At 41.3% G+C, this 16,261-nt stretch overlaps 2 protein-coding genes across 9 annotated transcripts in view; one reads left to right on the forward strand and one right to left on the reverse strand.

Annotated features, from left to right (window-relative positions):
* LOC145511021 (uncharacterized) lies at positions 1 to 11,708 on the forward strand. 2 transcript variants are annotated; one of them, XR_014057397.1, is made up of 6 exons: positions 1 to 345; positions 4,220 to 4,373; positions 4,904 to 4,995; positions 7,363 to 7,516; positions 11,095 to 11,281; positions 11,577 to 11,708. XR_014057397.1 is itself a non-coding variant. In XM_081503413.1 (5 exons), exons 1-5 carry the CDS (start codon positions 327 to 329, stop codon positions 11,611 to 11,613), a joined length of 456 nt encoding a protein of 151 aa, XP_081359539.1. In that variant the 5' UTR covers positions 1 to 326; the 3' UTR covers positions 11,614 to 11,708. The 2 variants fall into 2 exon arrangements, 1 of the variants encoding a protein (XP_081359539.1); XM_081503413.1 differs by lacking the exon at positions 11,095 to 11,281.
* Positions 4,709 to 16,261, reverse strand: part of FBXO43 (F-box protein 43) — a 25,073-nt gene continuing 13,520 nt past the window's right edge. For 2 of the 7 annotated variants that reach the window (XM_081503410.1, XM_081503407.1), the window contains exons 5-6: positions 12,383 to 12,455; positions 4,709 to 4,963 (exon numbers count right to left, since the gene is read on the reverse strand). In XM_081503410.1, coding sequence (XP_081359536.1) covers positions 12,393 to 12,455 — 63 coding nt within the window. In that variant the 3' untranslated portion in view covers positions 4,709 to 4,963; positions 12,383 to 12,392. Of the gene's footprint in view, positions 4,964 to 11,538; positions 12,120 to 12,382; positions 12,512 to 16,261 lie in introns of those variants that run through there. The other 5 variants (XM_081503406.1, XM_081503405.1, XM_081503411.1 and 2 more) reach the window with 3 other exon arrangements.

Raw genomic sequence — 16,261 nt, forward strand, 5'->3', positions numbered from 1 at the left:
GGGCCGAGGAAGGGACGCGGGCCACCCCGGTCCGCCCTCCTCCGGGCCAGGGCCCGGCGCCGCCGCCAACGGCTTACGGGACGACGCGCGGCCCGACCCCGCCACCCCGGGGCCCTGGAGACGCGTCGCCCTCCGAACTCAAACCTGCGGGGCCTCGTTACTATGGCGACCGCGGCTCAGGCTGGTTCTCCCCGCTCGGGCCGCAGTAAGACAAGACTCGCCTCGAGCGGGTGCCGGGCGTGTGGGCCACTCGGGCCGGTCCTGAAAAGAGGAGGAAGAAGAGCTTTCTTGGTACTGAAGGAGCTCTTGAGAGCATTCACAGTTCTATGAATGCCTGTGTAAAAAGTTAAGTGTTCCGGTACTTTTAGGAACCAGATCTTCCCCCGGGCAGCCCAGTTCTCAAGATAGCTACTAAGACAGATTTTTACAATTACCAGAGGAGACATGAAGAGGGGACAGTAAACTGACGGTGCCCAGAGTGTGTGTGCCCGGAAAAGTTATGACAGAGGAGTTCAAGAGTGAAATTTTCAAAAAAGAAGAACAGTATTTGTAATTAGGGGGAAATGAGCATTTTTAGCAATGTCATGGCTCAAAGTTCCTTCCCAGATCTCTCCCCCTGTATGCACACAAATCAAAATGTCCAAAAGGAAATTCACATTATCCTCCATTTCTTGTTTTCGAATTACATCTTCCTCCATAAATTCCATATTCAGTAAGTGGTACCTTCATCCACTAAGTGACTCAAAGCCAGAAACACCACATTCACTCAGGCACTGGGTCTTGCCAAATCTACCTTCAAGTGTTTCTGGAATCTGGAATCTTTTCTGTCTTGTAACAACCAGACTCCTAGCACAGCCTGCCTTTCGGACTGTTGTGAAAACTTCCAACTTGTTACTCAGTCATTGCTTCCAGCGAAGTTCCCCTTAAATCCATTCTCCGATCTGAAAGCAAAATTATCCAAATGCAAATTTGACCTCCTTGAATCCTGTTGCTCCATTTTTGCCTCCTAGGGCCTGCAGGTTTGTGAGTGCTTAAGCAAACAAGAGTGACAATGGGCGCTAGTCCTACAAGAAACTGTAACACCTGCTTAGTTATATTTATTGCCTTTTCAGTAGGACAGGGAAAGGACAAAAAAAAAATAGCAATAAATCACTAACTTGGCCAAACAAAATCAGCAGGCCAGATGAAGTCAAGGGAGTAGTAAGGAGAATGGAAAGGGGACATGTGAGGGACAAATCATCAAGGGCTTTCTCAGCCCTTGTAAGAACTCTAGCGTTCATTCTGAGTGAAACTCCAACTATAGGAGTTTTGAATAAAGAAGTACACAATTTTACTTTTATTTGAAAATGATCATTCTGAGTGCCGCGCAGAGAATGCGGATGGGCCAAGCAGTAGCAGGCAAGAACAGGTGGCTCAGAGCAGGACCGCAGCAGTAACAGGTTTGAGATGCACTCAGATTCGGCATATATTTTACCAGTAGGGCTAAGAGGATTCCCTGACAAAGTGGATGTGGGAATGAAAGTACCTGAGAATAACTCCAAGGTTTTTGCCAAGAGCAGCCAAGAGGATGGAGCTGCTGTGCGTGGACCACAGGTGGGAGAGAGGTTAAGAAGCCTAATAACCATCCAAGCAAATATTTTGAGTTTGCAGTTGATACAGAAGCCTGGAATTTGGGATATATAAGTTGGAAAGTTGACATACAAACAGGCTTGTCAGGCATTTGCTTGCACTGATTGTTTTGTCACCAGGGAAGTCCTTTTGCCTTTATCAGGCTAAATTTTCTCATTCTTTAATACCTTCCTGTGAGTTCCTTTCATTGGCCTCTCCTTTCCTGTTTATTTAGTACAAAGTCATGTCTTAAAGGGATACCGTCTACTCTCAGTGCCACTCACCGGACAGTGAACTCCTGGGGATGAAGGCGATTCGTGTTCTTTTAACAACCTCCCCACCCAGCACCCACTACTGAGTGCTGCTGTGCTCGGTACATATTTGTTGAAATAGCTTCTTTTTATTGCAGTTATTCTGCACTGTGCCCTACTCATAGACAAGATTTGTTAATTCCTGTTTTAGACAGCTATCCTGATGAGAAGCCAATAATTTGTTTTAATATTAAGTGTGACTAACACAGTGCACACACTATGAGCCTTTAACAATAGCCATAAGAGATTGGTATTATCCTCAACAATTTAAGAAACTGGGACCTAGAGAGACATAAAATTTGCTCAAAGACAAACAAAGCTTGAAAGTGTTGAATCCACCAGCTGATCCAGGTCTGTCTGATTCAAAGCTTCTACCAGGTCTTATAGCCTCTCTAAAAATAATCTCGAAAGAGATTTTAAAAACAGCAGAAGAATCATAAAAACAGTAACTTGAACCCAAATGCTTAGGTTATAAGCTATTCTAATGTTTTGATGATTTTTTCTGATAACAATTTTGAGATGTAATTCATATATAATATTCACCTATTAAACTGTATGATTCAGTGGTTTTTAGGATATTCAGTTGTACAACCATCACCACAATCATTATCCCATCCCCACCCAAGCCCTATGTATCCACTACCTTCTGTCTCTATGTATTAATAATTGTATATTCTGGACATTTCATAAAAATGGAATCACAGAACACACCACATGCTGGTCTTTTGTGACTGGTTTCTTTCACTTAGCATAATCATGTTTCTAAGATACATACATGTTGTGGCATGAACTGGTTCTTCATTCCTTTGTGTTGCTGAGTAATATTCAGTTGTATGAGTGTACCGCAATTTGTTCATTCCATCAGTTGATAGACATATGGATTGTTTTGCTTTTTAGCTGCTATGAGCATTTGTGTACAAGTGTTTGTGTGGACATATGTCTTCATTCCTCTTGGATATATACCTAGAAGTGGAATTGCTGGTAATGTGGTAATTCTGTTTGTTTGGCAACTCTAATTTTTAAGGAACTACAAGTCTTCCAAATTGACTGTACCATCTTATATTACCACCAGCAGTGGATGAGATTTCTGATTTACCACGTCTTAGCACTAACATTTGGAGAAGGAAATGGCAACCCACTCTAGTATTCTTGCCTGGAGAATCCCAGGGATGGCGGAGCCTGGTGGGCTGCCATCTATGGGGTCGCACGGCGTCGGACAGGACTGAAGCGACTTAGCAGCAGCAGCGGCAGCAGCACTAACATTGTTATCATCTGTCTTTTTGAGTCTAGCCATCCTACTGGGTGGGCTTCCCTAGTGGCTCAGTGGTAAAGAATCTGCCTGCCAATGCAGGAGACATAGGTTTGATCCCTGGATCAGGAAGACCTCCTGGAGAAGGAAAGGGCAACCCACTCCAGTATTCTCCCCTGGCAGGCTGCAATCTACGGGTCTGAAAGAATCGGACACAATTTGGCAACTAAATAACAATCCTACTGGGTTTGAAGTGGTATCTCATTGTGGTTTTGATTTGTATTTCCCTGATTATTATATTTTACCTAATTTTAACACATTTTATTACCTTTCTGCCCCCCCAAACTAGCTAGTTTTTCCCAAAAGGGCTTTTTCTATGACTAGTCTATATGATTGTTGAGAACCAAGGCAGTTCAAAATCACAAGTTTATAATAAGAACTGTATCTACGTAAATGGATTGTTTTTGTTTATTCTCTTCTGATTCTGGACATATTCTAAGAGAATTAGAAGGATGTGTTTGGGATAAATTTACTAAAACAGATACTGTAGTACACCTAAAGGCAATTTGGGGGAACCTCGGAGAGCATCTCAGATAGTCTCCCTGCAACACAGCTAAAACTGTGATACAACTGTGGAACAGGACAGAAGTGATATCATGTTAAAGTACTGTAGACCAAAAAAAAAAAAAAAAAATGATGAGCTTTCCAAATATGAAGCCCAAACCAAATGTCATGAGAGCTGATCTGAACTGCAAGGATTCATTTGCATTAACCTGCTCAGAGTGAGAAATGACAGGGATTTACCCAGGGATTCTCACAAGTACTGCTGGAGAGCCTGGAGTGTGTGTGTGTGTACACATCTCCTTGACAATCAACAGCAGATTTTTCAGGCATCCTACCTGTTTGGTGCTTGTTTACAGGTATTGATCCTACCTTGGGTTTGGTGTGGTAGGGTCAAACTTAAGCCTAGTTCCAGATCTTTCTAAATGTGAACAGGAATAGCATTAAACAATGAAATTCATATTATTATTGTGATTTTAATTTTTGATAGTAATGGAATATTTAATAGAGAGTCTGAATGTACAAATGGACCATGGCCAGATCATATATGACAACAGAAATTTTAAAACCTCTGAAGTAACCAGCCTGGGAAGCCAAGCCGCAACTTCTGCAGCAGTAGGTCCCACGTGGTCAGGACTTCATGGGTAATGGCCAGTTCTCTTATTTTTACCCCCACTTCCAACTCAGAACCAACCAGAGAAAACCAAATATGCTTCCCTAACTAGTAACATAGTGTGCCTGCTGGATCCTAGATAGCCCGCTTCCAGCTCCCCCTGCCAACGACCTCCAATCAGAGCGTACCTGAAGTCTTCCCCTTCTTTCACTACACTGCTTTCCCACCCTCTTGCCTGCCTTTGAGCCACTGCCACATGCAAGTGATGGTGGCTGACTCCTCTGCTGTAACAAGCTCTGAATGAACAGCCTTTATTCTCATCTGGGTTGTTTTCATGTATTTCTGCATAGCAAAACTATATCCTTAAGTTTTACATGAATCATTTTTATTCCTAAATAAATGAATCAGTACTCTTGCCTGGAGAATCCCATGGACAGAGGAGCCTGGGAGGCTGCAGTCTATGGGGTCGCAGAGAGTCGGACACGACTGAAGCGACTTAGCAGCAGCAGCAGATGAATCAGAATGACAGGATAATGCAGGTAGAATTGTCTTTCCCAATAGGAGCTGGATGGCACCTCAACACCTAATGATATGTGATACCAGCTCCAATCACGGAAGTGACTGCGGATGTGGCAAAGAGATCAGAAACACAGGTTAGAAAATTTACATAGTCTCTTTCCATTCTCTTTTTGATAATCACTGATGCTTTCCCTTTTGTGAAATTACATATCTTGTCTATATTGGATAACAACCCACTCCATATCACATTTAACTAGAAAACAGCACTCTTTTTTTCTATTTCCTCACTTAACAGTTCATAATTTTTTGAAGAAGGAACATATTTAGTTTAATACAGTCATTAGGCAATTTCTTAACTTATCCAAGATAACTACCATCTGGACCTGCTGGTTTAGATTTATTCTAATTGTCAATATATTCCATTACATGACTTTGTTTCTTTCACAAACTGATGAGATAATTCAGTTTTTTAACCCTCTCCTAAAGTTTGAAAACTCTAATATTGCTCTAGGATTTTGTAATTTTTACAGATAAAGAATACATTACTTTCACTTTTTTTTCCTCCTTTTCTTTTCTCCCCTCCTCTACTTTTCTTTAAAAATGAATTTGTTTGAGCTCCAAGGGATTTTTTGACCTATGTGAGCCTCTCCTATAGGCCCAGAACCTAGAACAAAGCCTGCCATGATACAGTAAATGCTCAATAAATATGTGTTAGATTAGCGAATTACATTTAATGAAGAAGTAAAGATTATATTATTGGAAGTTATAAAACAATGAGATACCACTACATATCATCAAAAGGTCTAAATCCAAACACAGACAATAGCAAATGCTGGACAGGATGTGGAACAACAGGAACTAACCACAAAATTGCTGGTGAGGTAGCAAAATGTTATAGCCACTTTGGGAGACTGGTGTCTTCTTATAAAACTAAACATACTCTTACCATATGACCCAACAACTGTGCTCCCTGGTATTTACCCAAAGGAGGTGAAAACTTGTATCCACACAAAAACCTTCACATGGATGTTTATAGCATCATTTTTCATAACAGGCAAAACTTGGAACCAACTAAGATGCCCTTCAGTAGATAAACAGATGAATTCTGGAGCATCCAGACAGTGGAATATTATTGTGTTAAAAAGAAATGAGCTATCAAGCCACAAAGACATGTTGCTAAGTAAAAAGCCAATCTGAAAAACGTTACAGACCATATGATTGCAATCACAGGACGTTCTAGAAAAGTCAAAACTATGGAGACAGTAAAAAGATCGGTGGCTGCTAGAGATCAGTGGCGAGAGAGGTGAATAGGCAGAGCACAGAGGACGTTTAGGGCAGTGACACTACTCTGTATGATATTATAATGGTGGATACAAGTCATTGTACATTTGTCCAGATGCACAGAATGTACATTACCAAGAGAGAATCCTAAGATACACTGTGGACTTTGGGTGATCATAATGTGTATATGTAGGTTCATCAGTTACAACAAATGAACAATTCTGGTGGGGATGTGGATAAATGGGGTGGCTATGAATGGGGTGGCTATGAAGGTGTGGGGACAGGGAGTCTGTGGGAAATCTCTGTATCTTCCTCTTAATTTTGCTATAAACCTAAAACTGCTCTTAAAAAAAAATAAAAAGTCTGTTAAAAACAGTTGTAAGGAACTTTGGTCAAAATAAAAGATATCTCCATTTTTTTAAAAAAATTGAAGTATAGTTAATTGACAATATCAATACAGTACTCAGCTTCCTGGGTGGCTCAGATGGTAAAGAATTCTCCTGCAATGCAGGAGACCTGAGTTCTATCCTTGGGTTGAGAAAATCCCCTGGAGGGCATGGCAACCCACTCCAGTATTCTTGCCTGGGGAATCCCCATGGACAGAGGAGCCTGGCGGGCTACAGTCCATGGGGCTACAAAGGGTTGGACATGACTGAGCAACTAAGCACAAGCACACATAGTTAATTTACAAAATCATGTTAGTTTCAGGTACACAGCAAAGTGATTCAGTTACACATATATATGTGTTTGCGCACACTCAGTCGTGTCTGACTCATTGCAACCCCTTGGACTGTAGCCCACCAGGCTCCTCTGTCCGTGGGATTTTCCAGGCAAGAATACTGGAGTGGGTTGCCATTTCCTTCTCCAGGGGATCATCCCAACCCAGGGATCAAACCTGTGTCTCCTTCATTGCAGGTAGTTTCTTTACTTCTTGAGCATTGGGCCTCCCTATATGTACATGTATCTATTTTTAATTCTTTTCTATTATAGCTTATTAAAACATTATATATTATTATAAATAATATTACACCATATGTATTATATTAGACTAGTTCCTTGTGCTATCCAGTAAATCCTTATTGCTAATTTTATGTGTGGTAGTGTGCATTTGTTAATCCCGTACTCCCAGTTTATCCCTCCCCGCCTTTCCCTTTTGATAACCATGAGTATGGTTTCTTTTTTCCCTAAAACATTTTTTTTTTGGCTGCACTCGATCTTAGTTGTGGCGTGCAGGATCTTCAAACTTCATTGCGGCATGCAAACTCTTAGTTACAGGATGTGGGATCTAGTACAAGGATCAGAGGTCGAACCCGAGCCCCCTGCATTGGGAGTATGGGGTCTTAGCCCCTGGACCACCAGGGAAGAACCTCCTGAGTAAGTTTTCTTTGTCTGTGAGTCTATTTCTGCTTTGTAAATAAGTTCATTTATATTCCACATATAAGTGATATATTATCTTTCTCCAACTTCACTTAGTATGACAACCTCTAGGTACATTCATGTGTGCATGTTCAGTCACTTAGTCATGTCCAACTCTTTGCGACCCCACGGACTGTAGCCCGTCAGGCTCCTCTGTCCATGGGATTTTCCAGGCAAGAATACTGGAGTGGGTTGCCATTCCCTTCTCCAGGGGATCTTCCTGACGCAGGGATTGAACTTGCATCTCCTGCAGTTTCTGCATTGGCATGCAAATTCTTTACCACTATGCCACCTGGGAAGCCCCTAGGTCCATCCATGCTGCTGCAAATGGCATTATTTCATTCTTTTTTATGGCTGCATAATATTCCATTTGGAGAAGGAAATGGCAACCCATTCCAGTATTTTTGCCAAGAGAATCCCATGGACAGAGGAGTCTGGTGGGCTACAATCATAAGGTTGCAAGCGTTGGACATGACTTAGTGATTAAACCACCAATATTTCATTATATATATGTATGTGTGTGTGTGTTTATATATATTACTTTGTACACATAGTAGACATTACTTTGCCAACAAAAATCTCATCTAGTCAAATGGATGGTTTTTCCAGTAGTCATGTATGGATGTGAGAGTTAGACCATAAAGAAAACCGAGAGCTGAAGAATTGATGCTTTTGAACTGTGGTGTTGGAGAAGACTCTTGAGAGTCCCTTGGACTGCAAGGAGATCCAACCAGTTCATCCTAAAGGAAATCAACCCTGAATGTTCATTGGAAGGACTGATGCTGAAGTTGAACCTCCAATACTTCAGCCACTTGATGAGAAGAGCCGACTTGTTAGAAAAGACCCTGATGCTGGGAAAGGTTGAAGACAGGAGGGGAAGTAGACAACAGAGGACAAGATGGTTGGATGGCATCACTGACTCAATGACATGAATTTGACCAAACTCCAGGAGATAGTGAAGGACAAAGAAGCCTGGCATGCTGCAGTCCATGGGGTCGCAAAGAGTGGAGACGACTGAGCGACAACAACAGCTATGAACACACACACACATCACACCTTCCCACATTCTTCTGTTGATGATGCTTAGTTTGCTTCCATGCCTTGGCTATTGTAAATAGTGCCATTATGAACACCAGGGTGCATTATTTTTCAAATTAGAGCTTCCATCTTTTAGGATATGTGCTCAGGAGTGGGATTACTGGAAGATCTTAATTTTTAATCTGCCAATCAGGTATTGGACGTCCCTGGTGGCTCAGTGGTAAAGAATCGCCTTCCAATGCAGGAGACACGGGTTCAATCCCTGGGTCAGGAAGACCCCTTGGAGAAGGAAATAGCAACCCACTCCAGTATTCTTGCCTGGGAAATTCCATGAACAGAGGAGCCTGGCGGGCTGCAGTCCATGGGGTCGCAAAAGAGTTGACACAACTTGGCAACTAAACAACAAAACAATCAGTGATCAGGGAAAATTAAAATGTCCATTAGCTTGAATTTCATATCTCCTTACCTTAAGCCAAATCAACAGCAAGTGGTTCTCTAATAATCAGGGAGCAGGAGAACCAAAGTTTTGCTGCCATGGGAGAGAGCTACTACTCAGGTTAGTATGAGCAGGCAGAAAGCCTGCAGTCAAACAGCCACCATTTTAGCCTCAGCCCTAAATTCACTAGTGGGGATGAACACAATTTTAAACTCCTCTAAGGCTTAGCTGAAAGGGGCAGGGGAGGTGGGGGAAGCAAGTATAATGGTACCACTCTCATAGCATTACTCTTAATGAGATAATGTCCGTAAGATACATGGTTCACTTCCTGGCCAAATTAAAAATTAGCCACCAACAATAAAGATCTATAAATATTTTAAATTGAAGTTACTGTCTCAGGAGTCCAGAGCCCATTTAGTCAACATTTACTGTGTCTCCGATTATAGCAGTAGACACCAGAACACTAGAGAGTGCTAAGAAAGAACAGCCCCTGCCCTTGGGATATTTACACTCCTCATGAAACAATTCAAAAGCACTTACAAAGTAACTTGAAAATGAGTGCAGATTATCCTCTGTATCAGTACAAAAAGAGAGAGGCAACACTGGACATTTTCCTGGCAGCCAAGAATTAAGGGAAAAGGAGGCCTCTCATGAGGGCAGCCTTGACAGCGCCTTATTTTCAACAATGACATGGAACGCCCTCTCTCCACGCCCCAGGGCAGCCCATGTATATACCTAACCCAGGCTGGGCACAGGAGAGGTGGCGGGAAGCCTTCTGGCAAACAGTGATCTTCTATTCAGTGCTTCTGTACTAGATTGAGTACTGGGGACTCAGACACGGGTCAGAGGACTTCACTGTCTAACGAAGAAAGCATAGACCTTCTGATAAATGCTGTGAGAACACAAATGGTCTCTGGAGACTGACATAACCAGCCTGGGGGTTGGGGAAGGTGATCAGCTCTGGTGTCCACTGAGCAGAGGTTTAAAAAGCAAATAGGAGTGAGGCTGAGGGGAAGGAAGAGAACGACCACAGGAAGGAGAAAGCAACACTGGCAAACTCTCAGTGATGGGAGGGCCGGAGCAAAGGGAGCATTCATCCTCAATTTGGGCAGTGACTCGATTTTAGCTCTTTCAAAAGCGAACAACTATATTTGAAGTTCCCTAGGATATCAGCTAAAAAAGTAAAGAAAACTGAGTTGGACAACATTTATCTCATATTATGAATTGCTCCATTATTAATTCAGGAATTCAGTTAAGATTTTAAACAAATGAAAGACTCAATTTCTACTTCAATGAGATTTGTACTTCAACCCAGATCATAACTGTTTTGTTCTTAACCCATGACTGTATTATTATTAGTTATTTTAAATATGTAAGGTTATTCAGCTTTTTTCAGGTGACACCCAAACTTATTCAAGTCGTTAATATTTACCAAAATGCATGAAAACATCCAAGAAATAAAATAACATTATCAGCTTAACCATTTCTGGGGGTCTAATGTACAGCATGGTGATTATAGCTAATCATACTGTATTATGTACTTGAAAGGTGCTAAGAGAGTAAATCAAATGTTCCCACCACACACACAAGAAGAAAGAGTAATTAGGTGATGGGATGGAGATGGTAGCTAATAGGAGAATGGAAATCATTTTGCAATAATACATGTGCATCGAGTCAACATGTACTCAGTAAACTTACACAGTTTTATGTCAGTTCTACCTCAATAAAGCTAGGGGAAAAATAAAATACTTTTCCTTTAATACAAGTACTAAGTTTTGAACACGTATTTCCCTCTTTTGAATACCAACACACAAAAAAATTAAGTACCTTTGCCACCCTAGCACATAAAAATTTGAATGTTGTTTCCTTTCTGCATGTAGTTCTATGCCACTTAATCATAAAGTGATGCATATTTCACCTCTAAAGGCCAAAATCCTCTGTCCTTAAACTCCTAACATATGTGTATGTATATACACATACATGCATGCATATCTTAATTTTCATTCATAATAACTGTATTTTATATCATCATATTACCATATGATAATCATTATTTATTCAGCAGTTAATACTTGCTGCACCATCTATCATGCACAAGACGTTCTGCTCTAAGAGACAGAGAGGTGAATAAAACAATTCTGCTCTTAAGGAACTTGCTAACGGCAGAAGACAAGAATTTGTATTGATACAAATAAGACATGCCAGAATTACCACAAGAAAGATATAAACAAACACTAGATTCAAAGAAGGTAAGAATTTCATCTTGTTGGAGAGATTAGAAAATGATTCATAGAAAGAAACTAAAGGTTAGCTGAATTTGATGAGATTTAGTGTGGCAAGGGAGAGAGGAAGCGGGAGAAAGCACTGGGGAAGTTCAGAAAACAGTGAGGAGTCTGGTTTGGCTGGAACAAAGTGTGCAGAGTGGAATGGTGGGAGAGATTGCTAGAAAGTTAGGGCCATTAGGAGATCCTAAATTCTGCTACATCTTTAATAAGAAGCAACATAATTGGAGCCACATTTTATTTTTTATTTTTTTTTTCACAGCACAGTTTATAATAGCCAGGACATGGAAGCAGCCTAGATGCCCATCAGTAGACGAATGGATAAAGAAGCTGTGGTACATATACACAATGTAATATTACTCAGCCATTAAAAAGAATACATTCGAATCAGTTCTAATGAGGTGGATGAAACTGGAGCCTATTATACAGAATGAAGTAAGCCAGAAAGAAAAACACCAATACAGTATACTAACGCATATATATGGTATTTAGTTAATCGGTAGAGATAACCCTGTATGCTGCTGCTGCTGCTGCTGCTGCTAAGTCGCTTCAGTCGTGTCCGACTCTGCGACCCCATGGACGGCAGCTCACCAGGCTCCGCCGTCCCTAGGATTCTCCAGGCAAGAATACTGGAGTGGGTTGCCATTTCCTTCTCCAGTGCAGGAAAGGGAAAAGTGAAAGTGAAGTTGCTCAGTCGTGTCCGACTCGTAGCGACCCCATGGACTGTAGCCTACCAGGCTCCTCCATCCATGGGATTTTCTAGGCAAGAGTACTGGAGTGGGGTGCCATTGCCTTCTCCATAACCCTGTATGCAAAACATCAAAAGAGACACAGATAAATAGAACAGTATTATGGAGCCACATTTTAGTACAAATAACCTGGCAATGGACACTGAGGACAGGGTCAGACGGGGAGAAAGTAGAAGCAGAGAGACCTGTGAGGAGGCACTGAGCAGAATCTAGGCAGGATGGGATTAGGGCCTGAACCAGCACCTTCTTTCTGCAGAAATGAGAATTCCAAAAGGAAAAAATCGGCAGCACGCCACCACCATTCATAACTAGCACTCACCTCTGTGTTTCTACTGCTCCTTCCATTCTTCTGGGCCCACAGTCTGTGATGAGGGAGCCAGGATGGCAAGCCACTGGGCAAGGGGAAAAAAGATGGCCCAGCTACAGACCCAACTGCCAACAAGGTATTCTGTTGAAAGTCATTCCAGAAAACAGTACACTCTTGCAAGCCAGCTAAAATATTTTAATTACCAACTCTTAGTAATAACTACTACCAACATTTATTCTATATACACTTTAAAAGTTAAGTCAAGGAATATTTCCCCTATCTGGCAATGTCACATCACATCGATGTCAAGTATATAAAAGCTAAATTTACTTTTTCAAAGCAAAGCCAAAATCACTATAAGTGAGTCTTTGGCGCCCCCTTGTGGAATGTTTAGTGTGAACTTTGAAATATTTACTCTCTTCCACAGCACAGGTCTTCCCTTATGGCTCAGCTGGTAAAGAATCCGCCTGCAATGCCAGGGAAACCTGAGTTTGATCCTTGGGTTGGGAAGATACCCTGAAGAAGGGAATGGCTACCCACTCCAGTATTCTGGCCTGGAGAATTCCACGGACTGTATAGTCCATGGGGTCACAAAGAGTCGGACACGACTGAGCAACTTTCACTTCCACAGCACAACATACCTACAACAAACAATAATGGGTATTTCCATCTTTGATATATTATGTTATTTTTAAGAGCTACAATTTAAAATAAATCCACATGAATAACTTAATGCAAACCAGCAACATAAGAGATCAAATGTAAAAAATGTTCAGTAAATTTTTGTGTCATAAGTTTATGATGGTTTTGCTTTGTGTCATAAATTAAGCAAAGGTAACAACAACAAGCGGAGAAGGCGATGGCACCCCACTCCAGTACTCCTGCCTGGAAAATCCCATGGACGGAGGAGCCTGGTGGGCTGCAGTCCATGGGGTCGCGAAGAGTCAGACACGACTGAGCGGCTTCACTTTCACTTTCATGCATTGGAGAAGGAAATGGCAGCCTACTCCAGTGTTCTTGCCTGGGGAATCTCAGGGACGGGGGAGCTTGGTGGGCTGCTGTCTATGGGGTCGCACAGAGTCGGACACGACTGAAGCGACTTAGCAGCAACAGCAGCAGCAACAACAACATCAAAAAACTTAGCTTTACATGGTGCTACGTAAATATAAAAAAATTTTCTCAATAATACTTCTACCCTTAAACTATTACTAAGAATTCTTTAAGACTTTATTAAGTCTTTAAACAGCTGGAATAAATTTTAACATATATTATTTTGTTCATAGAAATGCCAGAATAAAATGATCAGATAGCTCTTAAATGTCGCTTTCCTTTATATGACTTATGACAAGTTTATCACCATTTTTTCCAAATTAGAGTGTCAAGAAATCTCTATCCTTTCTGGAATCAAGTTGAGGTCAAATAGAATATTACTGCCCATTAGTGAGCAAGGCCTGCTAGGAGGGGCACACCTTAGGGGGAAGAGATAGATTGCTATCCTAAATCAGTAGATGGTACAGCACTTATTGGTTGTTCCCAGAATTAATACTAATTTTTTTCCTAATGTCTTCATTAAGAAGTGAAACAAAATAGAAGCATATAAAGTGCCAAATTTAATCATCCCTCAATAAATGATTGGTGAGCTTTTTTCTTACTACTTTCTCTCACCTTGTAATCAGGACCTGTAAGAATGTAGTCATTACTGGAATGTGGTAATACTTATTTCTGTCTTCACGCAAAGAAGACGCAAAGACCTTGGGTTGGAAGCAGTGGCCTTTCTTTGGAACTGAACTCTCAAGATAATTCTATTCATGCAATTCATTTAGTTTATCAAATGAGATAGTTGTTTAAGCCACTAACGCACTAAGGAGCTACTCTATTCAGGCCGAATTATTCTAAATTAGAATTTTTTTCCTGGTATACCAATAGTTCAGTTCAGTTCAGTCGCTCAGTCGTGTCCAACTCTTTGCGACCCCATGAATTGCAGCACGCCAGGCCTCCCTGTCCATCACCAACTCCCGGAGTCTACCCAAACCCATGTCCATCGAGTCAGTGATGCCATCCAACCATCTCATTCTCTGTTGTCCCCTTCTCCTCCTGCCCCCAATCCTACCCAGCATTAGGGTCTTTTCCAATGAGTCAACTCTTCGCATGAGGTGGCCAAAGTATTGGAGTTTCAGCTTCAACATCAGTCCTTCCAATGAACACCCAGGATTGATCTCCTTTAGGATGGATTGATTGGATCTCCTTGCAGTCCAAAGGACTCTCAAGTCTTCTCCAACACCACAGTTCAAAAGCATCAATTCTGTGGCGCTCAGCTTTCTTCACCGTCCAACTCTCCCATCCATACATGACCACTGGGAAAACCATAGCCTTGACTAGACAGACTTTTGTTGGCAAAGTAATGTCTCTGCTTTTAAATATGCTATCTAGGTTGGCCATAACCTTCCTTCCAAGGAGTAAGCGTCTTTTAATTTCATGGCTGCAATAACCATCAGCAGTGATTTTGGAGCCCAAAAAAATAAAGTCTGACACTGTTTGCACTGTTTCCCCATCTATTTCCCATGAAGTGATGGGACCAGATGCCATGATCTTAGTTTTCTGAACGTTGAGCTTTAAGCCAACTTTTTCACTCTCCTCTTTCACTTTCATCAAGAGGCTCTTTAGTTCTTCTTCGCTTTCTGCCATAAGGGTGGTGTCATCTGCATATCTGAGGTTATTGATATTTCTCCTGGCAATCTTGATTCCAGCTTGTGTTTCTTCCAGCCCAGCGTTTCTCATGATGTACTCTGCATATAAGTTAAATAAGCAGGGTGACAATATACAGCCTTGACATACTCCTTTTCCTATTTGGAACCAGTCTGTTGTTCCGTGTCCAGTTCTAACTGTTGCTTCCTGACCTGCATACAGGTTTCTCAAGAGACAGGTCAGATGGTCTGGTATTCCCATCTCTTTCAGAATTTTCCACAGTTTATTGTGATCCACACAGTCAAAGGCTTTGGCATAGTCAATAAAGCAGAAATAGATGGTTTTCTGGAACTCTCTTGCTTTTTCGATGATCCAGCGGACAATCTTCCATTTAAGACACGGTAATCACATGCATCTTGAATTTATCAGAAGGACTTCTGCAAAGAGTTTTGTCATATACAAGTGGCTGACTACCTCTGCTAGAATCCTGGCACCCCACACTTGCTATCTGTGTGATCTTAGACTATTTAACCTGATTCCTGGTTTCCTGATATAAAAAAGGAATGATAATAACTGCATTAAAGAGTCACTTAGAGTCCCTCTAAGTCATGTAAAGGACTTAGGACAGTGCCTGTACATAGCAAATGCTCAATTAATGCTTTGCTGAAAGAATTTTTCAGCCAGACATTTTTCTCAAGCAGGCCAGAGGTTGACTTCACAGTTTCATTCAGCATAGTGCTAATAATATCAAGATCATATGCTGTATTGCCATAACTGTTGTTTCTTTTTATTGTATTCAATATACCCAAATGTGTAGTTACACTGATTGGTATCATAAATTAAGAGTAATTTCACAATACATCATTTCTTTTAATTTCCCTTATTTAAAGAAACATACTCGGAATCAGTAAATGACTTGTGCAAGGGCACAGTTAGTAAGTAATTCAGGATACCAACCGTGGCTTTTTGATTTTTGGCCTAGTGTTCCTTCCAGAAAACTAAGATCATGGCATCTGGTCCCATCACTTCATGGCAAATAGATGGGGAAACAGTGGAAAAAGTGACAGACTTTATTTTTCTGGGCTCCAAAATCACTGCAGATGGTGACTGAAGCCAAGAAATTAAAAGATGCTTACTCCTAGGAAGAAAAGTTATGACCAACCTAGACAGCATATTAAAAAGCAGAGACATTACTTTGCCAGCAAA

This window comes from Giraffa tippelskirchi, chromosome 6, assembly GCF_054371585.1.
Source record: "Giraffa tippelskirchi isolate mGirTip1 chromosome 6, T2T-mGirTip1v1.2.pri, whole genome shotgun sequence".
Lineage (NCBI taxonomy): Eukaryota > Metazoa > Chordata > Mammalia > Artiodactyla > Giraffidae > Giraffa > Giraffa tippelskirchi.